Genomic DNA, 16,165 nt, shown 5'->3' with positions numbered 1-16,165 from the left:
TTTTCTTCAGGACCTAAATCCTGAGTAGTAGAATAAAGTTTCTTTTTCCATTCTTTATTAAATTCTTCTTATTTTCACATTACAACTCTGGTAAATAGTTACCTATAGACACAGAATAATAATTAGTAGCCTAGCTATAGGTTTAAATATCTGTGTGTGATTCGTGTTCATACCTACCCAGATACAGAACATGGGATACGTTTATTTACGAACTAGCTTTCCGCCCGCGGCTTCGCCCGGGTTTCAAAGAAAAACCCGTTCCCGTAGGATTTCCGGGATAAAACCTATCCTATGTCCTTTCTCGGGTATCAAAATATCTCTATACCAAATTTCATGCAAATTGGTTCAGTAGTTAAGGCGTGATTGAGTAACAGACAGACAGAGTTACTTTCGCATTTATAATATTAGTATGGATTTACAGACGAATCTAGCTAAGAATTCATAACTTTCATTAAACGTTAAAGTAACAGTATCTACTCTCAAAACAATAGCAGTAGAATAAATGTTATTCATTTCTTTTAATAATAGCGCCCGTAATTAAAGATTTTATCAATCATTGGACTACAAATTAAATAAAGAAGATGATACAACAGTGCCTCGTCGACAAATCTTGTTAACTTAATAAATAGTTTACTTTGATTTTAACGATCAATTCAAGGCCTAGTTCTCTTGTGTTTGCTTTTCGCATGTACTCGTATTATATCATCTTCAGTCATTAAAGACAAGTAACGAATTCAAATGGAAGTCTATGCGTTACAGCGATTTAAACTCGATTTAATCGAACTTTAATTCATGCAGTTTGAATAAGTCTCGATTAAAATCCTTTTAGAGCCTTTAATTTCTCAATTCAAGAACCGCTTGATAGCTGTTTATCACAAGTCTTTCATGTTTCAGTCAGTATTGTCTCTTTATACTGTATAAGGTACTTCCCTGAATACTGTTATCTGTTTCAATTTTTTAAACTAATAATATTATCCACTTTTCTTTATGCGGATGTTCAGAGCCTCAAAGACTGAAAAACATTTTACCTTTACTCTTCACCGTGCTCGACTTAAGTTTATGATCTAATCTCATACGTTTACGACTGTATTAAGTAGATTGGTGTCTAAGAAAATGATGAACAATTATAAATAGGCTGAATAAACACTTAAATCCTTTTATCTTTCTAAATAGTCATAAAAGTGACTCGTCAATGTAAACTGTGATCTCAAATACGAGTAAACTGAGCGGTGATTGTATTATTTGTCTTTTGTAGATTTGATCACAATTATATTTTCTTATATTGGCCTTCTTTATCTTTCGTTTTTCAAATATAAACTATTTTACTAATTATATTATCAGTTATCTCAGAAATATCTGTTGGGATTAGCTAGAAATAAGATTAAACAGATAGACAAATAATTAATTTTTATGAACCTTCGGATTTTTTTTCAGGTATCTCGTCTTGGCATCTTCCAATCTTTCTTATTGATGTTCGAGGAAAATATACTTGACGTATCAATAATGGAGACCCCAAAAGGAATACTGAACAGCACTGCACACATCATCACGCAAATCTGCCATCTTTGTGTTCTATTTGTGTTCTATCATGCATCAGTCTACGAGTCATCACAGGCGGCATCTATGAGGTGCAATGCCTATCCTTTAATCATTTTTCAGTAATGTTTATCGTGTTTGTCGTATCTTATCATAACGATATGACATACTCTGAAACGGACTCAAGTGTGAAACGCACGTCTTTACTTCTAGACTGTGATTATCGGAAAACTGAAGGTAAGTAGATAAAGTTTTAATAACTTAATTAGTACCGCTATAAAAAGGAGGGGGTAGCACATATTTCGAATATGATGTAGTATCTTGAAAGAAGAGTTTTTTTGGGACTTCTTTGATCTTTATAGAGTTCAGATTATTTATAAATTCAGTAAATAAATCAAATCTTAAAAATAAACATATTATTTCAGTATTAATTTTAAACGTGACTATTCCTAGATGACTTAGTTTAGCTACTGAAAGGACAAACATGTCCATAACAAATGAATATGCGGTATGAAAATCACAATGTCTTGTAAAGGTCTCTTACGAGAAACGCTCGATTTGCAATAATTTATGCCATTGTAAATAATGCAACTCTGTAACCGTTCTATAGCTTACCATGTGTTTCAGGTTTATTTATTCAATGTGATAGAAGTAAGAAGAAAAATCCTCCAAAATGTTGATGACATCGCTCCACGCGCTCACTCCGCGCATGAGATTCAACTATTCGAAGCCGATTATCGACAATACGGTTTTCAAATTGCATTACAAGTTCACGGTGACGATGCTCTTGGGTTTTGTGATCCTGGTCTGCGCTAGGGAGTACTTCGGAGAGCATATCAAGTGCCTTTCGGATCAGGGCATCCCTCCCCATGTCATACAGACCTATTGCTTCTTCATGGCTACGTTTACTATTGTGAGTATTCGATATTATATCTTAGATTTTAATAAAGAGGAATGGTATATTGTTATTTGATAAGAAAGTTTCTGAACTTATATATGATTGTGTAATTGTGTAATACCGGCCTTTTTAATGTGCACAAAATGGAAACCTGCATAGAGTGGCCGCGTAACATTTCTCGGGGTCGGAAGTATTTGAAATATGAACGTTTGGAAGTATTTGCTTGGAGGATCACGCTCAATTTACATTTAACCATATCAGGATAAACTGACTCATTGTGCTCAGAAATATATGTATAGAAATAGCTTTTCAAAGACTATTGTTGAAATTATTGAAATGGTAGGTATTGTCTTCTACATAAACGAATGCGAAAAGTATGCCTTCTAATCAAAGACTTTGTTATCAGCCGTCGGTTAATAATATGGAAAATCTCTTCTTGTCGTCTATTTATCGATACAGAATGCCTGATTACAGTAGAAATCATGACTCAGAATACTTCTAGACTATTTCATAGGGCTTATTAAACTTGTCCAAATGAAATACACTCATATCTTCTTCTGTTCTGTTATAGGTTCGGCATTACAACGAGAGTCTTCTAGAAGGTGGATTTCTGCCGCATCCTGGTGTGGGACCGATCCTGTCTACCGACGAAACGATCCACCATACCTATTACCAATGGGTGCCCTTCGTTCTCTTCATACAATCTGTTTGCTTTTATATGACACATTATATCTGGAAGAGGAAAGAAGGTACGTTATGCGATCCAACTTGGATCCAACTGAATTGGAACGTCATTGACCTTCATCTGTCAAAATCTGTACTAAAATATATTTTTTTACTTGGTAATCATTTTTACATATCAATAACGTTCCGTGCCTTCCATTAAACTGAAATACAAACGCTATTGCTTAATCTGCATTATTGATTCCTCTTAATCTATGACTAGCTGTTTAATCTATGACGTCACAGTAATGCGCCGAGTTGATCCTATTCTTAGTTTGATCATTAGTAATCGTTTAGCTGTAATAATGATAATCTAATCTTGTGTATGTGTTATGGTTAAGCTAAATCATGAGCAATGAAGTACTAAAAATAACGAGTACCTATAATGCTTATATCAAAATTGAGTATCACTGTGGCATCACAAATCGTTTATTTCACCGGTTTTCAATGATTTAATTAACTAAACTACTTCCTTATATAAATATAAATTACTTTTTATATAGGAGGCAGAATCAAGTCTCTAGTGGAAGGCCTCCAGTACGCTAGCTTGGCGTTACAAGACACGGATATGCAAGCCGGGACTATGAATATACCCTCCAAGGCTACTCTTGAGAGCAGAGTGGATCTCATTAAGAAGGACATCATTTTGAGGTAAATATCAATATAGCTTCAGGAATAGATAAAGTACTAAACGAAGACAGTAAACTTAGTGTAAGAATTGTAAAGATAATAATAAAAAGGTCAATATCTTGACCTTTTTATTACATCAAATATCAAGCTGATTAGACGACAATAACGGTTTTAAAATAATATTTTGAATAAAGTAAACAATAAATAAAAAATAGGTTCGATTTACGTAAGACTTTTTACCGATTTATTCACGCATAGCTATTAATTTTTTGTATACCTACCTATTATTGTTTACATACACTCGAAAATATTTTCCTATTTCTGGCGCAGTCGGGTAAAAACGTCGTCAGAGAAGTTCTAATGAAATAATGTAGGTATTGGCCGATTAAGAAGAGCTGGAACGTCAACACATTTAAACATTGCACATGTGTAGTGTCTGTGAAGACGCGCGCGGTGTGACGTCATAGTGCATACGCATCATGAAAAGTCTGTCTGTCTTTCTCGCGCGCAGACTAGCGTCTAGCTTATGAGGGTGAAGGGGACAATTATTATTGTTTTTATGTTGCAATTGTTTATAAACACAGGGTGATGTAATTTAAACAAAGACGTCGTTAGGTATATCTACTACTAACTATATTCGACGAGATACTTCGCGGCACGCGGATAAGAATATTTTTTTACTTTACCTAGGTTAATTAATTATGTAATCATTTTAATAAGTTTTGTAAACAAAATGTTAACGCCGTAAGTTAAAATTTTCATACATAGCTGAACAATACAGCTTTTATTGTAATACATTATCTCTTACGTGCTAGGGTTTCGCTTGTATTGTTTCTTGTGAGTGAGCGCACGTGTTATTTGTATTGTTTATATCGTTATTTTGAATATGACATGAAATTTAATTATTATTTGATAATTGAATGATTATAAATACTATATTACAATTGATTATGAGAATAAATAATTAAGTTCATCGATTGAGTTACTTTTAAATTTTAATTTTACATATAAATTATGAGAGCTTTCATAATTATATTTATCTACAACGCACTCATTTTACAATTCAAGTCTACAATAATTAAACTAGAGTCGCATTTATTTTTGAACATACTGTATAGTAAAATTGCATATGTGTGAGTAGGTACTGTGAAGATGCCAGCTTTCCCTAATCGGCCAGTATCATGACAGATTTGATTCCATTATAATACGATAAGGAATATTATTAGGTTTAAATTAATATTTATAAACAAATTCAAATCTTTTTTAAGTCGCTCCATAAAAATCTACTTTAATTTGAAATGATTAGAAATCCTTTTAATCCAACCAAAACGACGAACTATCATCTATTTAAACATCCACGCTATCTTTCAATTGATTACAATAATTAAATACATAATAATTTATTACTATGTAAGTATTTACTTATTTAGGTTTATTATCCTAAGTAGGTTCTTGCAATTTTTTTCTATTTATTTTCTATTTATCGGAAATTGTTGCTGAGAAAATCGTAAGTCTTTAATTTATAAATCATAAGTCGCCTACTACGGCTTTTTGTTATATTTTTTTTACATAATATTTGCATTTTACATATGCATTACATTAATATGTTTCAATTATAGTAAACCCGCGAATTCACATAAGATTTTTAAGTCGTAAATGACCATTTACAATATAACCTAACCAACAAATAGTGAAATTAGGTACATTAACTATCAATGACTATCACTAAGTTTTTTTCATTTTCCTAACATCCTATCCTGTCCCCAGGCTCCGAATAACAAGGACCTGGTCGAACTGGCTGATCTCCCTTGAGGTGGTGAACCTGCTGCACGTCATGTTGCAAGTGTGGATCGTGAATAAATTCCTGCATGGTTCCTTCATGGGGCTCGGCCCTCATGTGCTGAATTTGAAGGATTGGCAGAAAAAAACTGACCCGTTGGAGACTGTGTTCCCTAAGGTATTATGAAGATTTTTTAAGGTTATATTAAACTCCAGAGCCTCGCTCATCGTCGCAGAGTGGCCAGCTTATCGGTTTTTTACCGGATACACTTTGGTGAGTGCGCTGCCCAACTGCACGAACTTGTTCCGCCATCCCCGTTCTTCCATAGACCGTCGAGGCGCACAGATTCGAGGCATCGCCATATGGTGGACGTTCCATGTACCCGGACTAAGCGGTTCGATTCCACATTCTTCATTCGAACCGCAAGGGACTGGAACGCGCTTCCTGAATCTGTGTTCCCCGACGAGTACAATATGAGGTCTTCAAGCGAAGAGTGAACCGGTACCTGCTAGGGAAGCGCGTACCATCTTAGACCACATCTTAGCTTTCCATCAGGCGAGATTGTGGTCAAGCGCTACCCTATCTAGAAAAAAAAAGGTTATGGGATTTCAAAAAGAAGCAAAGGAAATATAGTTCATATTTTCTCTGCTTCTGCATTTGTTTCTTAGTAAAGGATGTTTGTATACAATCTTCTTTGAAGCAATGAATGAAACTTCTCATGGGGCTTATGTAATAATCCAATACTTAGTAGATTTTAGCATAAGCTTAGCTTTGAAGATAAATTTAAGATATAAGCCACTTTCATTATAATAATGGTTCCTTTCACCAAAAGCGTAATATCCATGCTTCTAACTACAACACTTGAAACATTTCGACGTTTTTCTGAAAGAAGCATGTATATTGTATGTGCTTAATGTCGTAACTACCAAAAGTCATTTTTAGTCTTTTCTGTCTACCCAGGTAACAAAATGCATCTTCCACAAATATGGTCCCAGTGGGTCCATCCAGCAACACGACGCGCTCTGCGTGATGGCCTTAAACATCATCCATGAGAAGATCTACGTCATCTTGTGGTTCTGGTTCCTGATACTATTCATCCTCTCTCTGCTTGGTGAGTTCTTTGATATATTATATAGACGAATTTAACTTGCGATTTGTGTGCAAAGTCTAAATATTTTTTTATGTTGACATAATTCGTATGGATGAATTACGAATTAGATATTTGTAGCATTAATTGCCTATGCATGTGAAATCACACATTATAGAATTATTGCCCTTCTTAGCCTCTAAATGAATAGATACACCTCTGATAAGTGAAATTAGTATAAGTGGCTTCGTTTTTTAAAAATCATAATTACGTAGGGTAACGATTCCCTCTTATTAAGGTGATGAATTAATTTTTCTAACATTTACGGCCCTTTTTAAACCTTCGTAATTTTTATATTATTAAAGTTGTCGTGATGAAAATTCTTGACAAGAAAGTTCAATAGTAACACAATACGTCTACCGTTTTAGAAACATGATTCCATGATATTTTCTCGATAGAAAAAAAATACAAAGTTCTCGTTGTTATTTTTTTTTAATCTCTGGCATCTTCAAAATAACAAACGTAAAGTTACGACTTTTTGGATATTAACTATAAAATATACAACCTATACGTCTACCGATTTAGAATTTTGAAATATGCGATGGTTTTGAAATAAACAAGAAATACTTGAAATTAGCGCGCGACCATTAGAAAGTAAACTTAAATAGCGAGAGCCGCCCTGTACCTTCCTACCCCGATCGCTGCACGAGTCATTCCCGCTACTAATATACTATAATACTATAATCGTAACAAAGGGTGACAACACGATAAGACAAAATGAGACAAATGGGGACAATAAAGAATATAAGAAGAAGAAACATAAAGGTTGGAGGAAAAAGAATGCTTACAATTGGAACAAATTAATGAAGTAAGTTGGTTTTATTTTAAATTTGATGATAATTGTATTATAGACGATGTTTGATATGTACCCCTGTTTTAAGTACATAACGAATGTGTAAGATTTTTTCATTTATAGCAAAGATAATCTTTTCAGAAATCCGGAATCCAGAAGGAAAATAAACCCACTGATTGTTCACAATGTGAACCCACTCCTTCGTAAGTACCTTTATTCAGTCAAAAATGTATGTTATCAACGCTCTACTGGTTTTATCGCATGATTCCATTTTTAGCAAAAAGCAACAAAGTGCAAAGAAATAAAAAATCATGGTGAACTTAGTGGAAGTATGGTGGACATAATATGGAACAGGAGCTCATTGGAGTAGTATTATATTTTAAAAAAATACGAAAAAATTTCAAGAATTACATTTCTTAGTAGGTGGTAGATAAGTATGTTGTATAAAGAGATGTTGATATTTATTTCATTTATACTTACTACACCTGTGCGGGAAATTGCTTAGTACTAAAACAGGTTTATATTCATATTTACATAGTAATGTGAGTTTTCATTTCGAATAATTTTGTGTAAGTATATTAAATTGAGTTCCTGGGTGATCTGGAAACACAATTGGGCCCGGAAGATGGCGCTGCAGTCACTCCTCCTAATCACATGAACCGATTTGGATGAATATTTGTGTGCACATTTCATTGTTGTGGGATGACTGGTTGATTCGTTTTATTCGTTTCACATTAGCTAATATTATGTATTTTTGTTGTTAGAAAGTAAACTTAATTTAATGTTTATAATACATTATTATTGGTATAAATAAGCCAGTGTTCGTCTCACATTGCTGTACCTGCCTACCTACCCTACCAGGGCCTAACTTTGTTCTGGCTATTTTATTTTGATTATTTGTAATGAATAATTACAATTATAATAGAGTGCAAAAAATAAATACATGCGTCAATATATTTTGTGTTTTTTTTTTTAAACAATTTTTTCATTTAAAAAATATCATTCCGACCGCGGCTTTGCCCACGTGGAATTAGATTATATCGTGAATCCTGTTTTATCCCACAGAAGTGTTCAGTTCGGATAAAAAGTATCCTATGTGTAAATCCAGGCAATTAGCTATATTTTATCAAAATTGGTAATGTAGTCTTGACGTATTAGTGATATCTTCCACTCTTGACTTTGACTGAGAAGAATTAGGGTTTATAACTTCTTTCAGAAATAGTACCTTTCATTTCTGGGCATGATATTGTAATATCTACGTCAGCATCAAATTCTATCTAAATCAATTCAGTAGTCCGCGTTATTGAGTACCATTTCATTTTTTCAGAGTAACAATATTTTTTGTTATTTTAAAGATTATTTATAACCTGTATTATTTTGTAATAAAGTAAACATTACGAAATAATAATAATTATTAATAATGTCTAAGTAGTTGTTAAAAAGAAGATTATTTGTTTATAAGCAAGAAAATAAAACCAATAAATCAACAATTAAATAAATGTATAACAATATTATAACTGTATGACGACTCCATACATGTTTGTCCCGAGTCGGCCAGCGGCAGCGCGGCGAGTTTGCAAGAATGACTTCGCGCACACCCGCGTTCGCGATAGCGAGCTATTGGACTCCGCCCGCCAAGCAGTGGATTTTTTTTTGTGTATCGTCTTAATAAATTTCTTAAATCCACAAAATACCTAGATTATTAGTTAAGCGTCTCTTGATTCTTACTTATTTTGCTTAACATATCTCTTACAGCTGTCATCTGGAGATTCGTATCGTTCTTCATGTTCCGCCGATCTCTGAAGTTCAACGAAATTGTCTTCCGTCACGTTTCGAAGAGCAAATTCAACCCTTATAACGTTATCAATGTGGTGAACGGATGTGAGTTTGGAGACTGGTTGTTCTTGTACTACCTCGCGAAGAACATGAAGTCAGCTACGTTCCAGTGAGTAGATATTATTTTGGGAATATTTCACAGTTTTGGTAATCGGCTTCAGTATCGTAAACACTTTTTTACGAGATTTATAAATTAAAGTATTAAAATTGAGCAGTACATAACAATTTTGTTAAAACTCGTAGTTACTACCCTACTAAACTTATGATTATAAAAGATTTAAATAGTTAATAGTATATGTATGACCATAAAGCACGTTGACTATCTACAACAAAACTACCGTCATTGATATTAAAATTAATTCTGTCTTACATAAACGTTTTTACAGTTAAATTTTGAAATAGAACTAGTTAAGATGAATTACATTAATAATATTTGTAATAAACATCATTTTATCGTGTCCTATTAATTCGTAATCATATAAAGTATTTACGTACCGTAATTCAAGAATTTGTACCAGATATCTTCATTGAATTTTCTTGCCTTACAGCAGCATATAGAACATATTTAAAAGTAGTATCTTATTTCTCCTTACAGCGAACTTTTCCGTGGTGTAGCTGAAGAATTAGAGAAGCGAGATATGCCATACAATGATGACAACGTAGACAGGAACGAGGAGAAAGGCGCCGAACCAGTTCTTCTCGGAAAGATTGATTACGACGACGAAACTTTGCCGCTAAAAGACAAGAAGTCATAGACTAAAAAAAACCATAGATAATTAAACTTTATTTAAAACTAGTCGTATGTGGAACATTGTATCCAGCCAGGATTGGTGCAATTCGCTTCCTCAAATTTATTCGATTTTTAACTTTCCGAACCGTTCTAGATGATATTTAATTATTTTTAAATGCTTTGCTAAAATTATTAATGAAATCGTTAACTGTATTATTAAATGATAATTGGTGATTAATTATTAATTATTGATTGTTAATAGGTTCTGTGAAAATGTATTTTTTTAAATTGTACATGTGTATTGTTAGCAGAAATTAATTTAAGTCACATAGTCAGCTCGTAAAATAGAATTACTAAGAAATTAATGCATTATGCGTGCTACGTGCCAAGAGTTTGTTTTGTGATTATGTCGGAGATTTGTGGGTTAATGTGTTACCATATGTTGTACACGTTGATAAGCAGAGTAGGTAAACAAAGTCGATGAACTATGCAGACTGATTTATTTACATCTACAAGTCAGGGGATTTAATTCCTCACTATTTGCTCAATTACAGATAAGTGAAATTGAGAATTTTCAAAAAAATATGATGTATCGAATTTATTATAAGATGTATAATTTTATATGTATATTTTAAGAGAAAATTTGTACCTAAATATCGACTGTAATGTTGAGATTTTATTTTTTTCCAAAATATGTGCATTCGTAATACGTATTGACCTTTGACAAAGAGAAAATTCTAACATGACTCAAATAACCGTTAGGTACCTACCGATTATGTGATTCGTGGTTTAATATTTGAAATGTATATATTTGAACAATGATTTACTCAATCGATTATTGAACATTTACATTACTAGTTAAGTATATATAAACGGATTTTTTGTTTGTTATGTAGAAAAAAATACTGACTAGAATAGATCGGTATGAGTAGGAATGCAGAGTCATGCTTAGTTAAGTATAAACTATAAATAAAATCTTAACAATATTATCTACCGGTAGGTACTATTGGCTCCTTCAGTCTCTGAAGCCCATTCTTTCAAGATTTAAGTGTGTGTATTTAACAAACTGTTATATAAGGCATAAATACCTACCTACGTACTCTAAAATTGGAGACATCTAAAACAAAAGTTCCGTGTTTAACTGATACAGATATTTTTTATTTGACTTCTAATGACTCACTGTCTTGAGTTAAATAAAAATAATTGTTATCGTTAGATAAACGATTCCAAGTTTACAGTGATGAAGCAATAGTAATTGTTGTAATTTGTTTTTAACTCTAGAATCGCCACTTTTCGCTAACAGAAACTATTATTTCATCAAACATAGATGTAATTGTTCGCAGATTTTTTGATCGCGATTTAGTACGGCGGCGGGCGTTGGTATGCCTTATATATAACAAAAATAAATCTTTTACATGAAACTTAGATAAGCGTAATTTCAAATAAATTATTTAAAACAGATTTCTTCTTTTACGATTTGTATCTTTAATATATTTACATACTTTTTATACAATAATGAATATTCGTAAACAGAAACTTTATTTTATTTGTGATAGCAACACTGAAGGAACTGGTCTTAGCGCGCTTTCGAGTGACAGTTCAGTGCGTCCCTTTTCATTATACGCGACTAACATATTGATATCTCGTTTACTCAATAGTACAGAGTCTGTGTACAGAGTACTCTATGTAGTCTGTTGCATTAATTATGACTCTATCTTGTCAGTTTATATTTTATAGTCTGTAGCTAAGCAAAATAAATTGTGAAGTGCGCGGATCGGCCGTGTAGCTGAATTTTGTAATAATTTGTTTTGAGTGTTGTTTTGGCGTATTTTTAACGTATTATTTCAACTAAACGGGACAAGAAAAAAGAGAAATAATGTTTAAGAATAATGAAATGAGAATTTAATCACGACTTTTTAAACATAGTGGGAAGTAAACATTAGCACTGGACAATTTCCATGGAAAATATCAACACAGGCTTCAACTTTGTTTGGTAAGCAATGCAACTGTTTTTAATTAATTATTTATTTTACAATTGGGTCACTTTTATGTCTTAATTTGGGTGTAAGTAGGTAATAATTTAATCGTGCGTCAAGTTGCATCAGATTATATTTCAAGTATAAATCTTGTAAAATGAATGTAAACGTATTTACTAGTAACAGTCACGTAATTACTAAGTGATTTTCATACATGAATCCTGTTTTATATCTCTATGCATGAATGTAAGGCAAAGATCGAGTGCACCTCATATTGTGCAGGAAATAATATGTTTGTATTTAATTAAACATATAATTAATGGTCTTAATAGCAAATAAGTATATTTGAAAAGTTTAAACAGTGGTTTTATTCATAAAATTGATGAAAGATCCTAAGTACCTTTACTAATTAACTCTGAACTCATATAATCTTAGTATTCAATCAAACAATGCCTATTTAAATGTATCTTCAGTCTGTGACTAAATTTCTTTGATAAAGACTAATCCATAATCTATACAATGTTCAGAACCATAATCTAGAAGCATGCTAAAATGTGTCTATATCATCTCAGCAGTTTTAAACAATATTAATAATTGATATCTCTTCAAGTATATAATTAATCTGTCTGGGTCATTATGTAATTGTATTATATGTACATATACTTTTAAATAATAATTATATTCAACATAATTAACTGCACTCATCTGAATACTCGTTTAACTAATGCAATAGTTATGGGATTGAGTTAAAGATAATAAATGGTTATGTTTCTTTGAATTATTATTATTTGTATTATGAAAAGACCAGGTACAATATTTTATTTTTTGGTAACATACAACAACAACAACATTTAATTTATTTAAACTGTCTTGCATTGCATATTAAAAACTATTAAGCCAACACAAGTACTAGGATGTCATAAAATACAATATTCAAACAGAAATACATCTTACTTGAAAGTCGCAGGGATGATTGGCAGAAAGTACTCAAACTCAAACATTTATTTATTCAAATAGACTTCTTTTAGAAGTACGTTCAAATCGTCAATACATATTTTTAACATTTACCACAGATTCGGAAAGCAGTTTCTACGGAGAAGAACCGGCAAGAAACTCCATAGTTGGTCTTATAAAATCATGTCAATATTACAATTTCATTTTACATAATATGTAACTTATATCTAACTATATAATATATCATACTTTCTACCTTTGCTAAGATAAATAATCTGAGCGGCTTTATATACATTAGAATATCTACTTACTTATTCTCTGCACTGCTCGCTATTTATATACTAGTAATTTGACTTATTTATAATAAAACCTGATATTTCATGTAGGCTCTCACTTCTTGGTTATATTGCATCAAATAAATGATAATAATATAAGTGGGGATGTGCCCTTCACACAAGTAGCCAGAAAAAAATAACAATAATAGAACTACCTATCTCTAAAACTGAAGCTCATATTGTAAAAAAGTTATTGAATACATGTACTATTAAACTAAAAGGTACAAGGTACAGTAAGTAAGTAAGTAAATAATAAAATTTAAGTTCCGCATGAACAGCTTTGCAACATAGGAGACACGGGGATTCACACACAGGAACAGTGGAAAAACTACAGACTTTGATACATAACTTAAATGGCTCTAACATATTTTTTGTTTAAATACATCATGCTTCATTCAAAATATACCTACATAGTATAACTTTTTCGACTAGTAAATTAGTACAATTACATTCAGGTTTCATTGAAAATCCATCAGTATAAAAATCTACCTACATACGTCTAAAATAGAATAGCAGGTTTCATTCGAAATCTATCAGTCTTTCCAATTCGTACAACATCTATCTTTATAATATTTATTCCCGAAACTATTTCGTGAGCACGCGCGCACATCACGGGGTCCCTGACCGCAGCATTTTGGCCCTCCGCGTGTAATTTGGTCCGTCCTGCTTTAATCACCACTAATGGTAGGAGGTTATGATTTATTGCTCCTAGACAATCCAGTTTAACTAGAACCCACTGTAGTCAGTACAATCATTAGGGTACGGAGGCTGGATAGGTCAGGTTATAGTGGTGGTTCGCCGGAAGGCATCTAGTCTATCTCATCTCGTAAGATGTGGAAGGTATTTGCGATGGTACAATTAGTTTTTTGGGTATGTTCGTCTGTTTTGTAATTGTATACTAATCGCAGAATGATTAGAGGGATAAAAAATCTTTTTTATATCGGATGTTTTACAACATTATCTGATTAGGTATTACGTGCAGCAATTCATGTGGGAAATAATTAAAGGCCACAAGCGCAAGATTTCGCAAATCGTTAGGTTTTTCGTTCAAAACTTCATGCAAAATTGTCTAGAGATTTACGCACGTTGACAAAATTCCACACATGTTCAAGATGTTTGCGAGATAAAAAAGTAACAATGACCTCTTTATAGTATCAAATCTACCAAAATAATGGACTTTTACTTACTTAGATAGGTTGATATTATTATTATTTACGTCTAATGTAAAGAGAAATGTTTCTACGACATTCTATCTCCATTAGAATTAGATATTATAGTAAACAGGAATCGAAAAAGCCTACGTATCAATAATTGTATTTTATAGCTACCTAAATAAAATGTGCTTTTATTTTGAAGGTAGATTAAAAAAACTGCAGAAATGTCGCCTGCATTCTCTAGTTTTAATGAATAATGATATCCTCGTGATTGACACACTTACAAGTGTGTAGGCCAAGGCGACCAAGTTGAGGAGACCGCTCGAATTACCAGTCCGACTCTCCAGGCTATAATCCGTCTCGAATTTCTGTTTCCGATTCACATTTGGTCCAAATAACTTGCATATAGTAGGGTAACTTTATATTTTGACGAAGGGCGCCGGGCGGTGGAACGGGGAATGTAATCCATTTATCCATCGTCCGGTGCGATGAGGCGGCTTAAGACGTGTTCCGCTCATGCCGCCAACGGGAGGGAAGAGCAGGCAAACCACCTTTCCTGTTCTTGGCTTGCGCCTGGCCTGGAGATGAGCTGTCGCGGAAGAATACTAACCAATACCCGCGGCCACATCATTAAAGCGGCTCGACGGAACACAGTGGGATTTTAGTCGGTAAGAATCCGACATAACCCACGGCTCCTTCTCCGGGGGCCGTGGGTATCTTTGGAAGATTTCCCCTCTATAAAAATAAAGGGAAACTTTATATTTATTAAGTAGTTTCTTTACGTTGATTTGGTTCTGTTGGTAGTGCTAGTTCTAAGAATTCACTTTATAGACTAAGTAGTGTCATGTGTAGTAGAATGAGTGATTTAGAAAATGCTATTGAAATTAAATGTACCATAATGTAGGATAATATAGCCTGCCTCGATAAATGGACTATGGATAAAAAAGGTCCTAAAATAATCGATGCTGTTTCAAGCGGAAATTCATTGCACTGTATTCAACTTTATCATCTATCTGTTGTATCGTTGATATCGAGAATTCGCTTAACTTCTTAACCAACACTTATAATAATACTAGCGGTCCGCCCCGGCTTCGCCCGTGGTACATATGAAAAATAGATGTTGGCCGATTCTCAGACTTACCCGATATGCACAGAAAATTTCATGAAAATCGGTCCACCCGTTTCGGAGGAGTATGCAGACTAACATTGTGACACGAGAATTTTATATATAAGATACTATGTATCGTATATTTTGCTTATAACTCGACTGCAGCTTGCCTTGACCTAAAGTCTAAACGAATCAGATCTGTCTGCGTTTTTACAAGTTTTAACTATAAAAATAATTTATAAAAGAATATATACTTATTATAGGTATAAACTGCTATACGAATCTATATCTTTAACGAGAAAGATCTAATAATCTTTTTATATTCCTGAGCAGGAGACTCAGAAGCAGCCAGATATGTATCTGGCTATAATAGGCATGAAAATTGTTCTTTTAAAAACTGATCAGATCGGATCAGGATGAAATTACGTGCAAAGTATGCAATCTACCTTTAATCTATCGTGAGTGAAGCCATATTCTGAAGCTAGGATATATAGGATAAAAAAAAAATTGTCGGTAAAAATAGGCTACATCTTTGTAGACATTGTTTCAAAATCCGTTGCACGAT

The 16,165-nt window shown here is 33.1% G+C and overlaps 2 protein-coding genes across 2 annotated transcripts in view; both read left to right on the top strand.

Annotated features, from left to right (window-relative positions):
* Positions 1-1,688: 1,688 nt before the first annotated feature.
* Positions 1,689-10,539, top strand: Inx7 (innexin 7). The gene is made up of 8 exons (XM_089712189.1): positions 1,689-1,773; positions 2,164-2,449; positions 3,006-3,183; positions 3,661-3,808; positions 5,555-5,744; positions 6,528-6,678; positions 9,263-9,452; positions 9,939-10,539. Exons 2-8 carry the CDS (start codon positions 2,210-2,212, stop codon positions 10,096-10,098), a joined length of 1,257 nt encoding a protein of 418 aa, XP_089568315.1. The 5' UTR covers positions 1,689-1,773; positions 2,164-2,209; the 3' UTR covers positions 10,099-10,539.
* A 1,215-nt stretch (positions 10,540-11,754) lies between these two features.
* The window catches only part of ogre (optic ganglion reduced), a 46,297-nt gene continuing 41,886 nt past the window's right edge, over positions 11,755-16,165 (top strand). Inside the window, exon 1 of the mRNA XM_089712328.1 lies at positions 11,755-12,066. The gene's annotated coding sequence lies outside the window, so the exon portion shown is untranslated. The remainder of the gene's footprint in view (positions 12,067-16,165) is intronic.

The sequence above is a fragment of the Colias philodice genome, chromosome 3 (assembly GCF_061535455.1).
Source record: "Colias philodice isolate Cphi_HAF_F1 chromosome 3, ilColPhil1 Martin Lab GWU primary, whole genome shotgun sequence".
Classification (NCBI taxonomy): domain Eukaryota; kingdom Metazoa; phylum Arthropoda; class Insecta; order Lepidoptera; family Pieridae; genus Colias; species Colias philodice.
This window is presented reverse-complemented; position numbering and strand designations above follow the sequence as displayed.

Coding starts and splice junctions, on each gene's coding strand:
- Inx7 (XM_089712189.1), top strand. CDS start 2,210: ATGTTGATGACATCGCTCCACGCGCTCACTCCGCGCATGAGATTCAAC. Junction 2,450..3,005: donor TCATGGCTACGTTTACTATT/GTGAGTATTCGA, acceptor GTTCTGTTATAG/GTTCGGCATTACAACGAGAG. Junction 6,679..9,262: donor ATTCATCCTCTCTCTGCTTG/GTGAGTTCTTTG, acceptor TATCTCTTACAG/CTGTCATCTGGAGATTCGTA.